Raw genomic sequence first — 16,846 nt, forward strand, 5'->3', positions numbered from 1 at the left:
TGCGTATCCTTTGACCCAACAACATTAGTACTAGGTCTATATCCCAGAGATGGAAGAACAAGGAAAAGTGCCTACGTGTACCAAAGTGTTTCTAGCAGCTCTTTTTGTGGTGACAAGGAATGGGAAGCTGAGAGGATGCTCATCCACTGGGGAATGTCTGAGCAAGTTGTGGCATGTGATTGTGATAGAATATCACTGTGCTATAAGAAAAGATGACCAGGATACTTTTAGAAAAAACATGGGAAGACTTGTATGAACTGATGCAAAATGACATGAACAGAACCAGGACAACTTCATACAGGGTAACAGTGATATTACAATGATGATCAACTGTGAAAGAGTTAGGTACTCTGATCAAGACAATGACCTAAGTATTTCCAAAGGACCCATGAAGAAAAATGCCATCTACTTCCAGAGAGAGAGAAAAAGAACTAGTGAAGTATGAGTGAAGATTGAAGCATACTCTTTTCATATTATTTTTCTTGCTTTGTTTTTGCAACATGGCTAGTGTGGAAATACGTTTTGCATGACATCATATGTATGATTGATATCATACTACTTGCCTTCTCAATGGGTGGGGGAGGAGTGGGAAGGAGGGAGAGAATTTGGAACTCAAATTTTTGAAAAAGAATGCTAAAAATAATTTTTTTGAGGGCAGGAAGTATTAAATTATTGCAACTGAGAAAGGGGAAGAAATAGTTTCTTTAAATTATCATGTATCTGACTTTGATTTCTATAAAAATTCTAGAACATATAGGGATAATTTTGTAAGCCCTGAAGAAAGAGGTGATCATTAAGAGCCAGTATGGGAAGGAGGGAGAGAATTTGGAACTCAAAATTTTAAAAATGAATGTTAAAAATTGTTTTTGCATGTAATTGGGAGAAAATATTAAATCACTGGAAATAAAAAGACCCAGTATGGGTTCATTGAGAACACATTACTTAATTTAGACTAGGCTGACAAAAAAAAGGGGGGGGCAGCTAAGTGGCACAATGGATAGAGCTCTGGCCTTGGAGTCAGGAGGAACTGAGTTCAAATCCAGCCTCAGACACATAACACTTACTAGCTGTATGACCCTGGGAAAGTCACTTAACCCCATTGCCTAATCCCCCCCCCCAAAAAAAATTTAGATTAGGTTTAGCTAAAATTCTTTCAAAGCTCTAAAGCAATGATTTTATAATATGCCAAACTAATCCTTTAAAAAAAGGTAATGATATTACTAGACTGGTAGATCAAGGGAATGCCAAGACAAAGAGAGATTAATAATAAGAGCTGGTGCGGTGATTAACGGATCAATGTCAGTCTCAAAGGAGGTTTTTCTAGTGAAATACGTCAAGGATCTGCCCCTTAGCCCTGTTCAGTCTAACCTTGACTTAGCTGAAGGCACAGATGTCACAGGAGCTTAACAAATCTGAAGATAACCCAAAGCTCAGGAAAAGAGCTAGCATACGAGATGACAAAAATCAAAATCCCCAAAGATTTTTAGGCTACAGTGGGACAAATTTTGTAAGATGACATTTCATAAAGATAAATGTACACTTGGTTTTAAAACATGTAAGATGCTTGGCAAATCAATGGATCACCTATGAAAGATACGGAGGTTTTAATGTATCAGAAACTCAATATGAGCCAATAGTGACACATGGCAGTCAAAAGCCAGGTTGTATTAACAGAAGCATATGCTCCAGAATGAGAAACAGTCTCATTCTGCATTTCCACTGAACACAAGTGCTCTTCCAGTTGCTTTATTTTAGGAAGAATATTCACAAGTGGTTGCACATTCAGAGACAGGCATCCTTGACAGAAAAGGGACAAGAAACCAAGCCATACAAGCATCAGTTCAAGGTACTGAGGATTCTTAGCTTGGGGAAGAGAAGGCTTAATAGGCTTAGGCATCATCAAGTAGGAGCAGCTAGGTGGTACCATAGTGCATGGAGCGCCAGGGTTGGAGTCAGGAAGACTCACCTTCCTGAGTTCAAATCCGGACACAGACACTTACTAGCTGTATGACCCTGAGCAAGTCACTTAACCCTGTTTTCCTTATCTGTAAAACGAGGTGGAGAAGAAAATGGCAAACCAGTCCAGTATTTTTGCCAAGGAAAACCCCAAAGAAGAGGCAGATATGACTGAAACAACTGAACAACATCTTGAAGCAGCCCAAGTGCAGAAGGATCAAGCTTGCCTTACTTGCCCAGTGGGCAGAAGTCAGATCGATATGAACTAGCAGAGAAGCAAATGCCAGCTTGATATGAAGAAAAATGTCTTAACAATTAGAAATTCCCCACAGTGGGTTAGGCTGCCTCAGGAGGCAGGGAGTACTCCAATTGTGGAGATTTTTAGGTGGATGCTAGATGACCCTTTGCTCGAGATGTTGTAAAAGTAATTCCTGCTAAGATATAAATTGGATTAAATGACCTCTGACGTGTCTTCCAACAGAAGTTCTAAAGGTCTGTGAAAACAAACACCCTTTTTAAAGCATATCATCATGAAACATGCTATCCATCTCCAGAAAAAGGACTGATATTGTCTGAATGCAGACTGAAACACAGTATTTTTCACTTTTTTCCCCTTTCCTTTCCCTTCCTTCTTTGAGTCTTCTTGTACAAAATAAATAAGATGGAAATTTTTACATGATTGTACATGTATAACCTATATTGGATTGCAGGGTGGGGGGAGATAGAATTTGGAAGTCAAAACTTTTAAAAAAATGTTAAAAATTGTTTTAACATGTAATTGGGGAAAAATCATAAAAGTATATCATCAAATAGGAAAGTATATATGGATATTTGCTTTCTGGACACATTTTATTTAACTGTATATACCACTTTATGGTCAGTATTAGGTGAATGGAAGATTTGGGCAATGTATATAAAAGCATTATTGATGATTACCAGCATTAATCTACACCTATTTCATAAAACCATAATGTTCTACATGATGTGAAAAGGTATTCCATGAGAACATTCAATGCTAGTCAATGTTAGTCTTTCTTCCAAAAACAATAATGTTATATCTGCATCAAAACTGTTACTTGTAGCAATTTTAGGGTTAGAAAATGGGCCTTATTTCCTCTACTTTGGATCAGAATTCTTCCCCAGATCCCTCTATCTTTGGAAAATGCCATACCCTCCAGGCTTTTTGGACTGGCATTTATGGGTTCATCATGTTTTATTTTTATATATTTTTTTCAAATTCTGAACTTAGTAAAAATATCAAATAAAACAAGCATCTCCTTATATAAAATAGAACAACCACAAAAAAAGGCCATTCCATCCTGTATTTTAAACCCGTGTTCTGTGGCCAAATTAGTCTGGAGAAATGCTGACCTATACCACTGAAGTTATATGATGTCTCTTCCAAGATGACATATTTTTGCTATTTCTGCTTAGCATAAATCTATTAAAAAGAGATAGCACACGTGAAGATGATCTATGGGTGCTGTTTGGATAGTTTTATTTAGTGTAAATAAAGCTCAAAATGCAACTAACTTTTCCATAAATACTCTAAAATATATCTACATGAAGTCACTACTCATTTTGGTCAGGATTAAATAGCACATGGATATTTCCAATATGAGACCCCTGGGACCATGGACTGTGGATACTCAAGTCATTTAAAACAATAAATACCTTTGTCTTTCAGCTTTGTATGAGCTTGTAAGATCATCGAAAAGCTTGCCGTTCATCTCCATTAATGTTTTCAACACGTTGTATACAAGTGCTACAATGGTCCTAGAACAAAAGAATCCGGATCTGTTACTGATGCTGATAGAGCATTTGGTTGAGTTGAGCGTGGTTATTTTCATTTCTGCTCTACGTTTCACTCTGGTGAGATGCTGCATTCTCAGGAATAAAGGTGGAAAGGGTAAATCAAAAGTGCCCCCTACATCTAGCATTTTAGGATTCTATCATTCTGACCTGTAAGGCAGCCAGTAGGAGGCAGGTAACAGCATTGCAAGGGTTACTGCAGTCAAGAAGTTTACTACACAATAAACAAGAGACCTAATGTCAATCCTGAGACCTTGAATGGCCTGTGTGTGCCCAGGACTTAGCTTTGACACTAAGGTGGTATTGCTTCTACAGTAAGAGGTAGGTGTACATAAAATCAATTCAAAGTGATTATGGTTTTCTGCTTTATCTACCTTGTGCTTTGAATAGATTAATAAAACTTTGTTATCACTTTGAAGAGATAAGCAGAGAGACCATGAGTCCATTCATCAAGCTTGAATATTTACTGAGCACCTACTAATTACAGTGGAGAAAATGTTGGATTTGGAGTTGGGGATCATAGACAAAAGAGTTCTACATGACCTTATATATCATTTCATCCAGTCTCTTGGACCAAAAATCCCAGTTTCACAGAAGAGGAAACTGAGACTCAGATAGATGAAGTGACTTGCCCAGGGTCATACAGGTAATTAATGCCAGAGCCAGTGCCTAAACCAAGGCCTCTGACTCAAACTCCAAGGATTTTTCTAGTATATTATGCCTCCTCTCTTAGATAATTTGGTTTCAAATCCTAGCTCTGCTTATTACTAGCTGTGTAACATTAGACATGGGAAATCCTTTCATATGGCTTCAGTTTCCTTATCTGGAAAATTAAGAGGTTAAACTAAATGATCTCCATCTCCTTCCACCATTAAATCCATGATCTATGATCTTAGAAAGATAATCCTTGCCCTCATGGAGATTATAATTATGGCTCAACTGAAGACCAAAACATGTTAAAAACAGACATACATAATAACATCCAAAATTTTACAAGGATGAGTGCAAGGGGACGAAAGGAATGGCTAGGATAGGCTGTGCTTGGAAGAGTGCCAAATCTGATTAGGTTTTAAGTAAAATTTAGAGACCAAACAAGAAAAAGTGTAAAAAGAAATACATACGGATTCCAGTGCTCTTTGGAAATTTTGTATAAACTGGCAAACATGATTGGAAGAATTTTATCAATATTTTCTTCAATCAAACTAAGAATATATTCATTATTCCAGAAGTACAATGCCCTTTCCGCAACCTGAAACAGATGTTTGGTAAGGTCAGAACAAGAAGAACACAAAAAGGACCAGTTTTTAAACGAAACAGATTCACTGAAAATAGGCTACCAAACCTGGAAATGAGAACTTGACACACACTTGGATATCTGCTTAAAGAGAGGCTCTTCAATTTTTTTGAACTGTGTTGGCTCTATTACATCTAAGATTTCTTCAATTTCTCCTAAAAACATCACCTGTGGGAAAAAGAAACAACCAAAAATATGTATGATATAGCATACACTGGCAGTTGGAAATCATACCACTGACAGCATTCATCCATCAAATACAGAAAAAAAAGTTTTAATTTTATATAAAAGTAGAGGGGTATAGAAATAAAAATCCTAAGTAGATATTTCTATGAAGCATTGAAACTAACCCAAGACTAGTTAATGAGAAGATTGGGGCGGGGGGAGAGGATTTTTTTTTTTTGTCAAAATAAACACAATCCTTATTGAGACTGAAATATAGTTTTTAAGATTTACCTCCTTCTGACTGCACGTTTTTGGCCAAAATTTCAGCAATCCTCTGATCACCTAAGAAAAAGAAAATTTTTAACAGAAGGCAAACTTTGCTTTTTAAACTAACCTAACATATTATGCTTCTAAATGGCATAATGACATATTAGTATCAATTAACCGTAAATAATTTTAACATGAATTTAGGGACTTAAATCTGACTAATGATAACACTTTTTATTTGCTTAGTAATGTAAATTGTAATAGTAAATAGTAATATAACATGCTTCTATACATATTATCACATTTCATGTACTTCAAACAATCCTGTAAGCTTGGTAGGGCAGCTATTTTACAGATGAAGAAAAATTCAAGAGATTAAGTGTCTTCCCCAAGCAAATAAATAGCAAACCATATAATTAAATCAAGACTTTCTGACTCCAAGATTCCACTCTCCCTTTTACTATACCACACTACCTTTCGTATTACCAAATATGCTACCATTATGGTGACTGTATTAATGTTTATGATGGATACGCATATCTCAGTTAAGACTTAATATGTCACATCTTCCTTTTCTAATAAAATATCACTATGACCCTATGAAAGAGATATAGAATCAAGATTAATTTTAAGAATTAAAAATTTGAGTTAGTTCAACTTCAAATAAAATGTTTATGATAGCACCATACTTCAATCTCATTTTTTTGGCTCAAAATTAATTAAAAACAAGTGTCTAGATTTATTGGCAATTCACACAATATTAATTTCACATAATATTAATACACTGCTTTTTGTGTAATTTTCCTTAAAATTTTAAAGCTCTTTACCAAGGATTAAATTTAACAAATTATCTGTGCTGCCTATCATATTTTCCTGACTTGTAATGGATTTAGGGGTGGAGTGGGTGGGTTTCAGTTATTGTAGCAAATAAGAAGTGGTTTTCTTTTATTTACACCCCCATCCTTACCCTGAGTTTCATAATGTCATATCAAGGATCCAATTTCTCAAGTCTTAATTTATACAAACAGGCCATGTAATCAACTGCTAATAGATATATCTTCATTAAGCACATGATACAAATTTGAAGACCTTATTGACCACAAGGTTTTATAAACATAACTTTAAAACAGAGTAATATACCTTTATTTCTTTATATACAAAATAATTTTTTTAACTATTTAGAAATATTATTGCTATTTGTATATACACTGTATTCCCTTCCCTTAAGTCAGTTTTAAGCTTCAAGAGTAGAGGGATCTATCTCATTCTTAATCATTTTGACACCTTACTTAGCATCTAGTTCAGTAATCTATATACAGCAAGTTAGTGTTTGTTGAACTGCATAAAAAAATGGAACTTCATTTTGAAACAATCTTTAAAGTACATTTAAGAAAAACAAATATATAAAAATAAAATACATTTTAAATTAAATATACAAACAAAATAAATGAATAAAAGTATGTTTTTTCAATCTATCAGAAGATTTATACATATTTTTGAGACAATGAGATTTTGGTTCATAAAACTCTTATGGTCATACTTTCTAACTTTCTCATTCACTAATTAAAGTCAGTCTTGTCTAACACTCTGATATTATGAGTCATTTAAGCACAGGAAATGATATATAACTTCAGACTAAAGACACTGAAGGACAATTTAAAGTCTTCAGGCATGTGAAAAATTATAAAAGATAAAAGCAAATAATTTTATATTTCTAGAAGATGTAATTTGAAAAAAAAAGTTTAAATTTCTAGAAAATGGCATACCCCAAAACTTCACCTTAGGGGTTGTTAAAACAACAGGACAGCCTACAGATAGAAGTTATGAAATCACACTTACCAGAGATAGAAAACAATTTTCTTTAGGTAATCTGGAATACCACCATAAAACAACCTAGATTCAAAGACCTATTAGGGGCCCTGCTAGTTTTAAGTTCCTATGAAATGTATAGGAAAAAAAAGATGTGTATAGGAAAAAAAATGAAAATAACAAAGTTTCAACTTGCTTTTCTTGAAAGTGACTGTGATAGAGCTATCTATGTACAATCCTATGAGAATCTTACTTCACACCAGCATTTATGAAGTGGGTATTCTTAAAGTAATAGGTATTAACCAACAGGCTAAGGCAGACAGATAAGACTGAGGAAAAATCACAAATATTTTTATGCATGAAGGAAAAACTTGCAGTTGGAATATTTTTCATTATTTGAATTAATTTAGAAATGTTCAGGTATAAAAACACATAGGATTATGCCCTGAGACAATCTTTGAAATCTACTTAGAGTAAAATAGTGACTGTGGCCTTCTTGGCATTTTTAGACCAGAAAATTGTTTTCCTTAATGAGAAAGGGGAATGGAATCACATAAACTGTTAAATAGCATTAGGCCTATTAAATAGGCCCCAAACCCTCCATTTAAAACAAATTTTTATGAATATATGGAGGAGGGCACTGAATCTATTCTCTCTTCTCACCCACTGCCCAATACTACATCCAAATTCAATATCTCTAGAAGTTACTATCTGGAATTGCCTTGAACCATATTTTGGGAAGGGAAGTTATGCTGTTTAAAACAGGTAGCCACCTGTTTCCTTTTAGGAAGGATGCTGATAAGCTGGAAAGCTCCCAGGAGAGCTAAAATGATGATAAAAGGCCTTGGGGCTTTGCCATATGAGAACCAATTGAAGGAACCAAAGAATTTTAATAATATGGAATAGAAAAGGAGGATTGGCCAGGGGTATGAACACAAATCTACCTTCAAACATTTGTAGGGCTGTCATGTATAAGGATTTAATTTGTTCTCTTTGGTTCCAGAGGGGTTGCTGTAGAAAGGATGACTTGGGGCCCATGAAAAGGAAAATTTCTTAACTGAGTGTCCAAAAGCAGAATGGATGCCTTGAGAGAGAGAGGCAGTACGTTCTCACTAGAACTTAGCTGGGTTAGGTTTGAGACTGTGGGTTAGGTTTAGGTCCCAAATGGGTGGTTCCTGAGGTCCTCTGTAACTCAGATTCTGAGATTCCGTATAGATTGTGCCCAGATACTATCCAAGCCCTGCAAATAATGGGTTTTGAGAACAGGCACCAAAGGTCTGGGGTCTTTTTCACAAGGGCTCTATTTTGCAACTGACAATGGGTTTTTAAATTTTGACAGGGAAACCAGGATTTAAATTTATACAAATGCTTGCTACAAATTTCAAGGAAGGAAACCTAATTAAAGCCTGTGACTACAGATGGCAGTCCTCCTAGTAAATATTAAGTGTTTTAAAAACACATTGAGAACAAACAAAACCCTACCTCCCATTTCCCCCCCGAGAGTTTTTATGTATATTAAACGAAATTAGCTTTCTTTACTACTAATACAGAAGAAAGCATGGTTTACTATGCAAGAGTGGGTGTGAATTCTAGTGAGTGCTCCTGTGGAGCCGGTAAGGCAGAAGCCTCATAGTTGGTTGCCAATTTTTATTTTATATTCACCTTGTTTAAATTATGTGGACTTAAGTATATTTGTTAATATTTTTATTCTGACTTGTCATTTTTAAAAAGTGCTTTTAGCTGTCTCCAAGAGAAATTCTAAATTAAAAAAAAAGGTGGGGGTAGTAGAGAAATGATTCTTGTTGCTTTATGTTGACAGTGTTAAAGTCAGTAAGTAATACTCAGTACTTTTAAAAAAATGCATTTCAAAAAATACCTCCAGAAGACATATTACATAAAGAAATTCTAGTATTTCAAATACTTCGTTATTTTCCATAAACTCTTTATCTAAAGTATTTTTGGATATCAAACACCAGACTCGCCTCTTAAAGGTCAAATGGGTTCACAACGAGTTAAAAATTTAAGGTTTGTCTTTATATTTGACTATTACTCTACTTCATGTTAGTTATATAACTCTTGAATCAGAAGTATATTTTTTTTAATTTGGTATACCGTACTATGACCTTTATTCTACCATCAATCTGCAATAGTTTCATTTTAGTGGCAAGTAGTAATTGAGATTTCTTAGTAAATACTGTTAAATTTACAATTCGAAATAGAACAATACTATCTTCATCAAGGACAAAGAAATGCTTTTGCTTCTAAAGAACTGAATCCTGGGCTCTGATTACAAGGTAGAGAAAAATGCCACATTTTAAAAGCTACTTAGGAAAAAAAGACTTAGCAAGTCTTTTAAAACTCTTAATTTCGCTAGTCTCCGATATACCATATCACAATCACTTGATCCAGTCACCTAAAGTACCTTATTTTTAAAATCTTCATTTTCACTATTCATGCTAGTTGTTGGAAGGTCTTTAACTTTATACACAACTTTCCAGAAAAGTAAGTTTCACATATATTACTAGCACCACACACCACTTCTATAATATTGTTTACTAAACACATAAAAATAAGTGAAACACTTACTGGTTCTGTTAGTGTTATGTCTTTCTCCAGGAACTGTACAACACAATACGCTAGCTAAAACACAAGTCACAATTATATGAATATTATTGTGCAAAAATATTTAATGATGTAGTTTTAGAACATGCATAACTAGAAATTATTATCTCTTAACAGATGTTACTTTATATAAGCTTCTAATATGACTAGCTACTTAATTTCTCAATGCTTGGAAACAGAAGATTTTTGTACTATTTCCAAAATTTCATTTTCATTAATACATAAAAATATATTATTGTCTTCATTTCATATAGAAAATATTGAATTACTGCTTCTGTGACAATATGTAGAATATACAACAAAATGGCAAATACAAGATTTTAAAATACATTTCTTCTTAAGCCAATATCACAATTTTGCAGGCCATTTTAAGGAGACAAGTATTCTGATTTTCAATGTGTTTCAACATGCACATTTATCCAGCTTTTTTGTTTTAGTTGGAGGAGACCTGAGAAGCTAAGCTCAGGAAAAGTTTAAAAGTTTGTCCAAAGTTATATACCAGAGATCCCATCAGAGACAGGTCTTGAATACAAATATTTCTCATTTTAAAGCTGGCTCTATTCACTAGTAATTAAATTAATTGCTTTCTATCTTTTACTCGGTATGATATAATGTATGTGTGTATGTATATTATTGAGCAATCTACAAAAGAAGCTAGCTAAATATACTTAACATTTCTCATTTCTCTGCCACCCATACTGGACTTCAAAAGTAGATTATTAATTCATTTTTTTTTGAACCCACCTGAGCATGAAACAAAGACAATCCTTTAGCAGTGTGCATAGGAATTAAAACCTTCATTAGAAACTGTTTATGTTCTGCTTTCAGAGGCAGGGCAAAACCGTTGATAATACTGAAAAAATGTAAGCAGTAAATATAATTACTTTGTGTCTTTGTTTATGTGTGGTAAAAGTATTTATCCATGTGTTCCCAGATGACTTCTTTTAAGTCTAGAGATTTGTAATTCAGCAGCTGTTAAGTTACCTTACAAAGACTATTACAAATTTTCCCTTTAAGTCATTCAGTAACATTCAGATGACTGGGACTCAAAATTATCATCAAATATATATCATTCTCATTTAACATGGGGAAAATAGGGGTCAAAGAAATCAAACAACTTACCCAAGGTCACATAAGTACACCCTTCTAGATACAATTTCCTTTTCTTGAACTTTTAGGACAACTAGTAACCTAATTTCTACTTGGATACAAATTGTTTCTTCAGAAATAAATAGGCAGGGTAAATTCTCCTTTACTTCACAGTAAGACCCAAAATGCCAAAGTATTTCTTTTGTTTTTAACTAAATTTTATTTTTTTCAAAAGAAAAGTCATCTTCTCTTCCTCTCATCTTACTCCCTCCTCCCTCTACTACTGAGAAAGCAAGAAAACAAAATCCCTATTACAAACATGTATAGTCAAGCAAAACAAACTCCCACATTGGCCATATGAAAAAAAAATGTCTCTATCTACAAATTGCCTCTTATTAGTGGGTAGGTAGCATATTTCAAATGAGTCCTCTGCAACTGTGGTTCATCATTGCATTGATCAGCAATCCTGAGTAGTTCAAAGTTGTCTGTCTTTGCAATCCTTTTGTAAGACTACCTTATTGACAAAAAGTTGACAAAGAAGGGAAATAAATGCTGGAGAGGCTGTGGGAAAATAGGTTTAAATGCACTCTTGGTAGAGCTGTGAACTGGTCCAGCCATTCTGGAAAGCATTTTGGAACTACACCCAAAACGCTATTAAACTGTGTATATCCTTTGAACCAATGATACCACTACTAGGTTTTTACCCAAAAAGAGATCCAAGAAAGAGAAAAGGGACCCATGCGCATAAAAATATAGCTATTCTTTTAGTGGTATCAAAGAATTGGAAACTGAGATGGTGCCCATCAATTGGGGAATGACTGAACAAGTTATGTCATATGAATGTGATGGAATACTACTGTGCTGTAAGAAATAAAGGGGATGGTTTCAGAAAACCTCGGAAGGAGAGTTGCATCAATTTATATAATCACAATACTGTAAAGATAAACAACTTTGAGACTTAGGAACTCTGAGCAGCACAAAGATAAACCATAATTTTAAAAAACTCAAGATAAATCATACTCTCCACTTCCAGAGAGAGAAGTGATGCACCCAAAGTACAGACTATAAAGCGTAATCAATCAATCACTCTCTCTCTCCTAATTTGGTGATTTGTTTGCTCGACTATATGTATTTCTTTCTTTATTTCTTTTTTTTTTGGTGAGGCAATCAGTGTTAAGTGACTTGTCACACAGCTACTAAGTATCATGTGTCTATGAGGCCAAATTTGAACTCAGGTCCTCCTGACTCCAGGGCCGGTGCTCTATCCACTGTGCCACCTAGCTGACTATATGTATTTCTAATAGTTTCTGTTTTTCTTTCCTTCTTAATAGCTGTGGGAAGGTAAAGGAAGAGGCAGATAATTTTGAAGTGAAAATAAAATTGAATTAAAAAACAATATTATTATTATTATATAAATTGTCCTCCTGATTCTGCTCATTTTATTCTTTACCAGTTCATACAAGTCTTCCCAGGTTTTTCTAAAAGGGCCTCCTTCATAATTTCTTACAATATGAGAGTATCCTATCACATTTATAAAACACAATTTGTTCAGCCATTCCCCACTTGATGGGCACTCCCTCGGTTTCCAATCCTTCACCACCACAAAAAGAGCTGCTATAATTATTTTTATACATATGAGTCCTTTTCTTCTTTCTTTGATCAGAGTACTTTTACCTGCAAACTATCTCCAAACATATGGCTAAAATCTCCTAATGAGAAGAACTACAATATTTATGTGATGAAAATAGTGTAAGATACTTAAATTTATGACTTTAGATTCTCCCATATCCCTGTAAGAAAGCTGGATTAATACAGGTTTTTAATATATCTTTATTAGTAGTTACTGAGGCAGACATATTTTTGGATATAGCCAAAGAGGGAATTTGTTTTGCTAGATTAGGCATATTTGTTGCAAGGATTTTTTTTTTCTTCACCAATGGGATAAGGTGTGGGAAGACAAAACAGATGTTAAATTTTTAAAAATACAATTTAATTGTAAAAATCTCCATCAATATTCTCTATAGTTCATTTTAATTCCTTCTCTTCCCCATATGCCCTCAACTCGAAATTAAATAAAGGCATATAGGAAGGAGTCTGGCAGTTTAGAGGGCTCAAGCAGGAAACATGCCACAACCTCAAAAGCAGGATGTCTACTCTGCAACAGATTTTCTTACACAGCCATGTTTCAAGTGTTTGACCTCCTATGATGCTATAAGGTTTCAACTGAAAAACTACATTTTGTGCTATATTTTAAAACATGAAGCATTAAATTTACCCCCTAATCCAACTCAAAATATAATTCAAAAAGCATTTAAGATCTATTAATAAAATTTATCAAAAAGTGTCCTACCTTCCTAATATCTCAAGAAGTTCAGCAACACCATTAAAATGTTCTGTTTCATATATAAACCTGCATTTTAACAATTAAAAGGGAGGTACTGTTAGTCAAGTAAATCAGCAAAGTCAAACTAAAAGACAGAAAAGACTAGAAGGGAAGAAATCACTCTCTTGCCAAATAAAATCAGTTGAAACAAGTATGTTTTGTCTTAAGTGACGTCATTTAAGATCTGTTATAGGGGACCAATGGTCCTCTCACTATCAAAGAATATTCAAACTTAAATTCTTTCCAATCTTAAATGCAAAGAAATTCCTGATCTGGTCAAGGAATGCCTAACTTCCTGTTCAATCACATCTGCTTTTCTCATGACTCATTAAGAGAATCATGTCAGCTTTAGAAGAATATTTTAACTGAAACATTCTACCTCATTCAACACTGAAGAGGAAGGATAGATTTTGTCAAATTAGTTTTCGAAACAGGTAAGGAAACACCCTACAACTCAACATAACAGCAGTGTAATAACGGCATTTTAAAGTCCTATCAGTCTGCCTCAGCTTCCCCCCTCACCATTTTTCAAGTTGAGGAGTAAGTTCCATTCCACCCGAATGTATGTACTGAGTGCCCTCAGTGCTTGTAAGATGTTGCAGGTTCACAAGAAGAGACAGGCATCCAAACTAAGAATGTCTTTGAGGGGCAGATATCCTACTTACACTCTATTTTTAGTAAATTACCATCACCCACCTTCCATTTCTAAAACAGTAGCAACAGAAACCTTTGATACATTTCATTATCTACACTAGAAAAATTAAAATTTTAATTCTATGTGATTATTTCTTTAGATTACTAGCCTAAAATAAAACACTGACTTCTTTAAAAACAAAACAAAAACCACACAGAGTATAAAAGTATGAAGTTCACAGTGAATTCTCCTTTTTTTTTCCCATTAAATTATACAAGTCAGTAGAAAGTTGGTTTCAGTCACATAACAAACTAGATACTGTTCTTGATATTATTTTAAATCTTTAAAAAAAATTGTATGAAAATGAATTATTGAATACCTTGTGGCTTAGAGCAACAATACTAAAAACTTTCTACTGTGGGCCGAATTTCTCTCTCTGTCCAACAAGCCGTCTGTGCCCTAGCCATACCTTCTGCTTGGTATCTACTTTCTCCCTTACTCCTTTTCTCTGGAGTCTTCTTCTAGCCTTGAAACTTCCAGTTCCCTAACTGAACGGTGTGTGTCTCCCTATTCATGACATTAGAGGTAGGAGATCAAAGAGACTCAACTAAAGCAAGACCCCTGATTCCCTACACAAATCCTGAACTGTCCTGAAGAATGGAGAGAGGAGGTATCCAGGAGTCCAAGCACATTGTGGACTTCCTCCTGCCCCATACTGGGGACTGCCTGGCCACGTCCCTTCCTCTATCCCTTCCTTGTCTTCTCCGTTCCGCTTTGGAGGTTCCAGTCATAGCCCCAGCGCTGAGGGGGAAAGCCAGTACTCTTCCCCTTGTGCCATCTATACTCCCTTTACTGACCTCAGTTATGCCATTGCCTTCCATTAAACACACCAATTAAATGGGCCTGAGGCTTTCATTATCAGCCAGTGAGGTTTATTCTTCTGCAGACCCTCTTTACTTCCAGCAATGGTCTTCAACAATAAATATTTCTTAACCAAAAGGAAAAAAAAGACTAAGTTTAAGTATTTAGGGCTTGGACAGGTAATCCAAATATTTATGAGACTATTCTACTAAAAAGCTGAAAGGTAAGTGCATATCTGTTTAAATATTAGTACTACAGTAAATCTCAAATATGACCTAAACATTAATATCACACTACAAAGTAGTTTTCATCTTATTAAAAAAATCACCTAGAAGCTATTAATTAATCTGTAGATTTCTCAATGCTCAAAAATTAGCCAAAATGAAGCCTGGGTGAAACAAATGCTGTGCAAAAAAAAGGATAAATTGTACATCTAATCTACCTACCTGAGGAAAATGTTATTAATCTGTTTTCTGATGAATGCTCTTAATCCGAGGAATTTCCCATAAATCCGATGCAGAACCGTCTTCAGGAAGTCACGCTCTCTGGGATCTTCACTATCAAAAAGCTCCAAGAGCTTTAAAAAAAATCTGAGAAATTACTTTTTAAAAAATAATCAAACTAAAAATTCATTCTACTTCTAACTCCTAAATCACACTACCTAAGTAGAAATACCCTCCCCCCCGCCACCCCCACCTCTGTCTTTTCTAACTGGGCTCAATTCTGTTCTTAGTAACTGAAAAGTGAAGATACGTAAATGTTTAACAACAAAGTTAATTACTCCTCCATATTCTCAAGAAAGGGGTGTGTGTGTGTGTGTGTGTGTGTGTGTGTGTGTGTGTGTGTGTGTGTGGTAGTGGTGGGGAAAATCCCCAAATTCTAGTTTACAACTGATCTTTTTTTTTTGCTATCTATATAATATCTTTCTATAAGAATATGGTCTTCTCCTATATACAATGCTGAAACCTAAGCAAACTTTTTTTTTAAGGCAATTGGGGTTAAGTGACTTGCCCAGGCCCACACTGCTCGTAAGTGTGAAGTGTTTGGTCTGAGACTGGGTTTGAACTCAGGTCCTCCTGACTTCAGGGCCAGTACTCTATCCACTGCACCACTTAAAAGTCTTAAATTTTTCTTCCTCAAATATACCACACAATGCACATCCATAAAGGAAATACACAGACACACACACACACACACACACAGAGTCTCCTAACTACTTAAATAGCCCTATTTCATTAATTTAAACTGAATAATTTTGCTGAAAGATACTTGAAGCGTCAGAGTTTAAAACAAAACAGTAATTTCTACACATTTTATTAAATTCTTTTTGAATGGCTAAACTAAGGCAGCAAGTTCAGGCAATTATTAAGTGAGTTATCTTAAGCTGACAATGTTCTTTATCCATAGCATTTGTTCAATTTTTTAAAAAGGAGTTTGGAAACTATAGGATAAAAATAAACACCTGAATTACACAAATAAAGTTTTATCTCTAACACAATGGTCACAAACTTCCAGTAATAATTTGCAGATCTGACCAAAAAGTAGCTCCCCTAAATGAAGCCACAAATCCTATCATGAACTTCCACTCCTTATATTAATCAGTGAACCTCGCCCAGTATCCTGTAGGTATAATACAAATAGCCCCGGAAAAGGTGACATGAAATCATGTGAATGATTTTATTTAAAACAAAGAAAAACCTAGAAGAGTCAGGAACTTCACGGGTCAGGAGGCAGGAGTTGACAGGAAGACATAAAAAGGTCACCAAAAGATTAACATCAGGATCTTTCATAATAAAACAAAAAAATTTAAATATAAAAAATCTTTCATAATGAAAATAAAAGTACTCAATCTCATGTTTGCCTAGGACTTAAACATTTAAAATATCTTTATATTACTAGTAGTTTGATTGATTTATCAGACTTATCTACCTAGACCTTTGGAACATAAGACTCA

At 34.6% G+C, this 16,846-nt stretch overlaps 1 protein-coding gene across 2 annotated transcripts in view; it reads right to left on the minus strand.

Moving 5' to 3' along the window:
• Positions 1-16,846, minus strand: part of PPP2R5A (protein phosphatase 2 regulatory subunit B'alpha) — an 80,025-nt gene that overhangs the window by 3,076 nt on the left and 60,103 nt on the right. For both annotated transcript variants that reach the window (XM_078156325.1, XM_021007780.2), the window contains 8 exons: positions 15,339-15,469; positions 13,365-13,424; positions 10,670-10,778; positions 9,890-9,943; positions 5,519-5,569; positions 5,111-5,230; positions 4,890-5,017; positions 3,631-3,732 (listed from right to left, as the gene is read on the minus strand). In XM_078156325.1, the coding sequence (XP_078012451.1) occupies positions 3,631-3,732; positions 4,890-5,017; positions 5,111-5,230; positions 5,519-5,569; positions 9,890-9,943; positions 10,670-10,778; positions 13,365-13,424; positions 15,339-15,469 (755 nt within the window). The remainder of the gene's footprint in view (positions 1-3,630; positions 3,733-4,889; positions 5,018-5,110; positions 5,231-5,518; positions 5,570-9,889; positions 9,944-10,669; positions 10,779-13,364; positions 13,425-15,338; positions 15,470-16,846) is intronic.

The sequence above is a fragment of the Phascolarctos cinereus genome, unplaced genomic scaffold (genome assembly GCF_003287225.1).
Source record: "Phascolarctos cinereus isolate Bilbo 61053 unplaced genomic scaffold, phaCin_HiC Scaffold_5;HRSCAF=322, whole genome shotgun sequence".
Taxonomy (NCBI): domain Eukaryota; kingdom Metazoa; phylum Chordata; class Mammalia; order Diprotodontia; family Phascolarctidae; genus Phascolarctos; species Phascolarctos cinereus.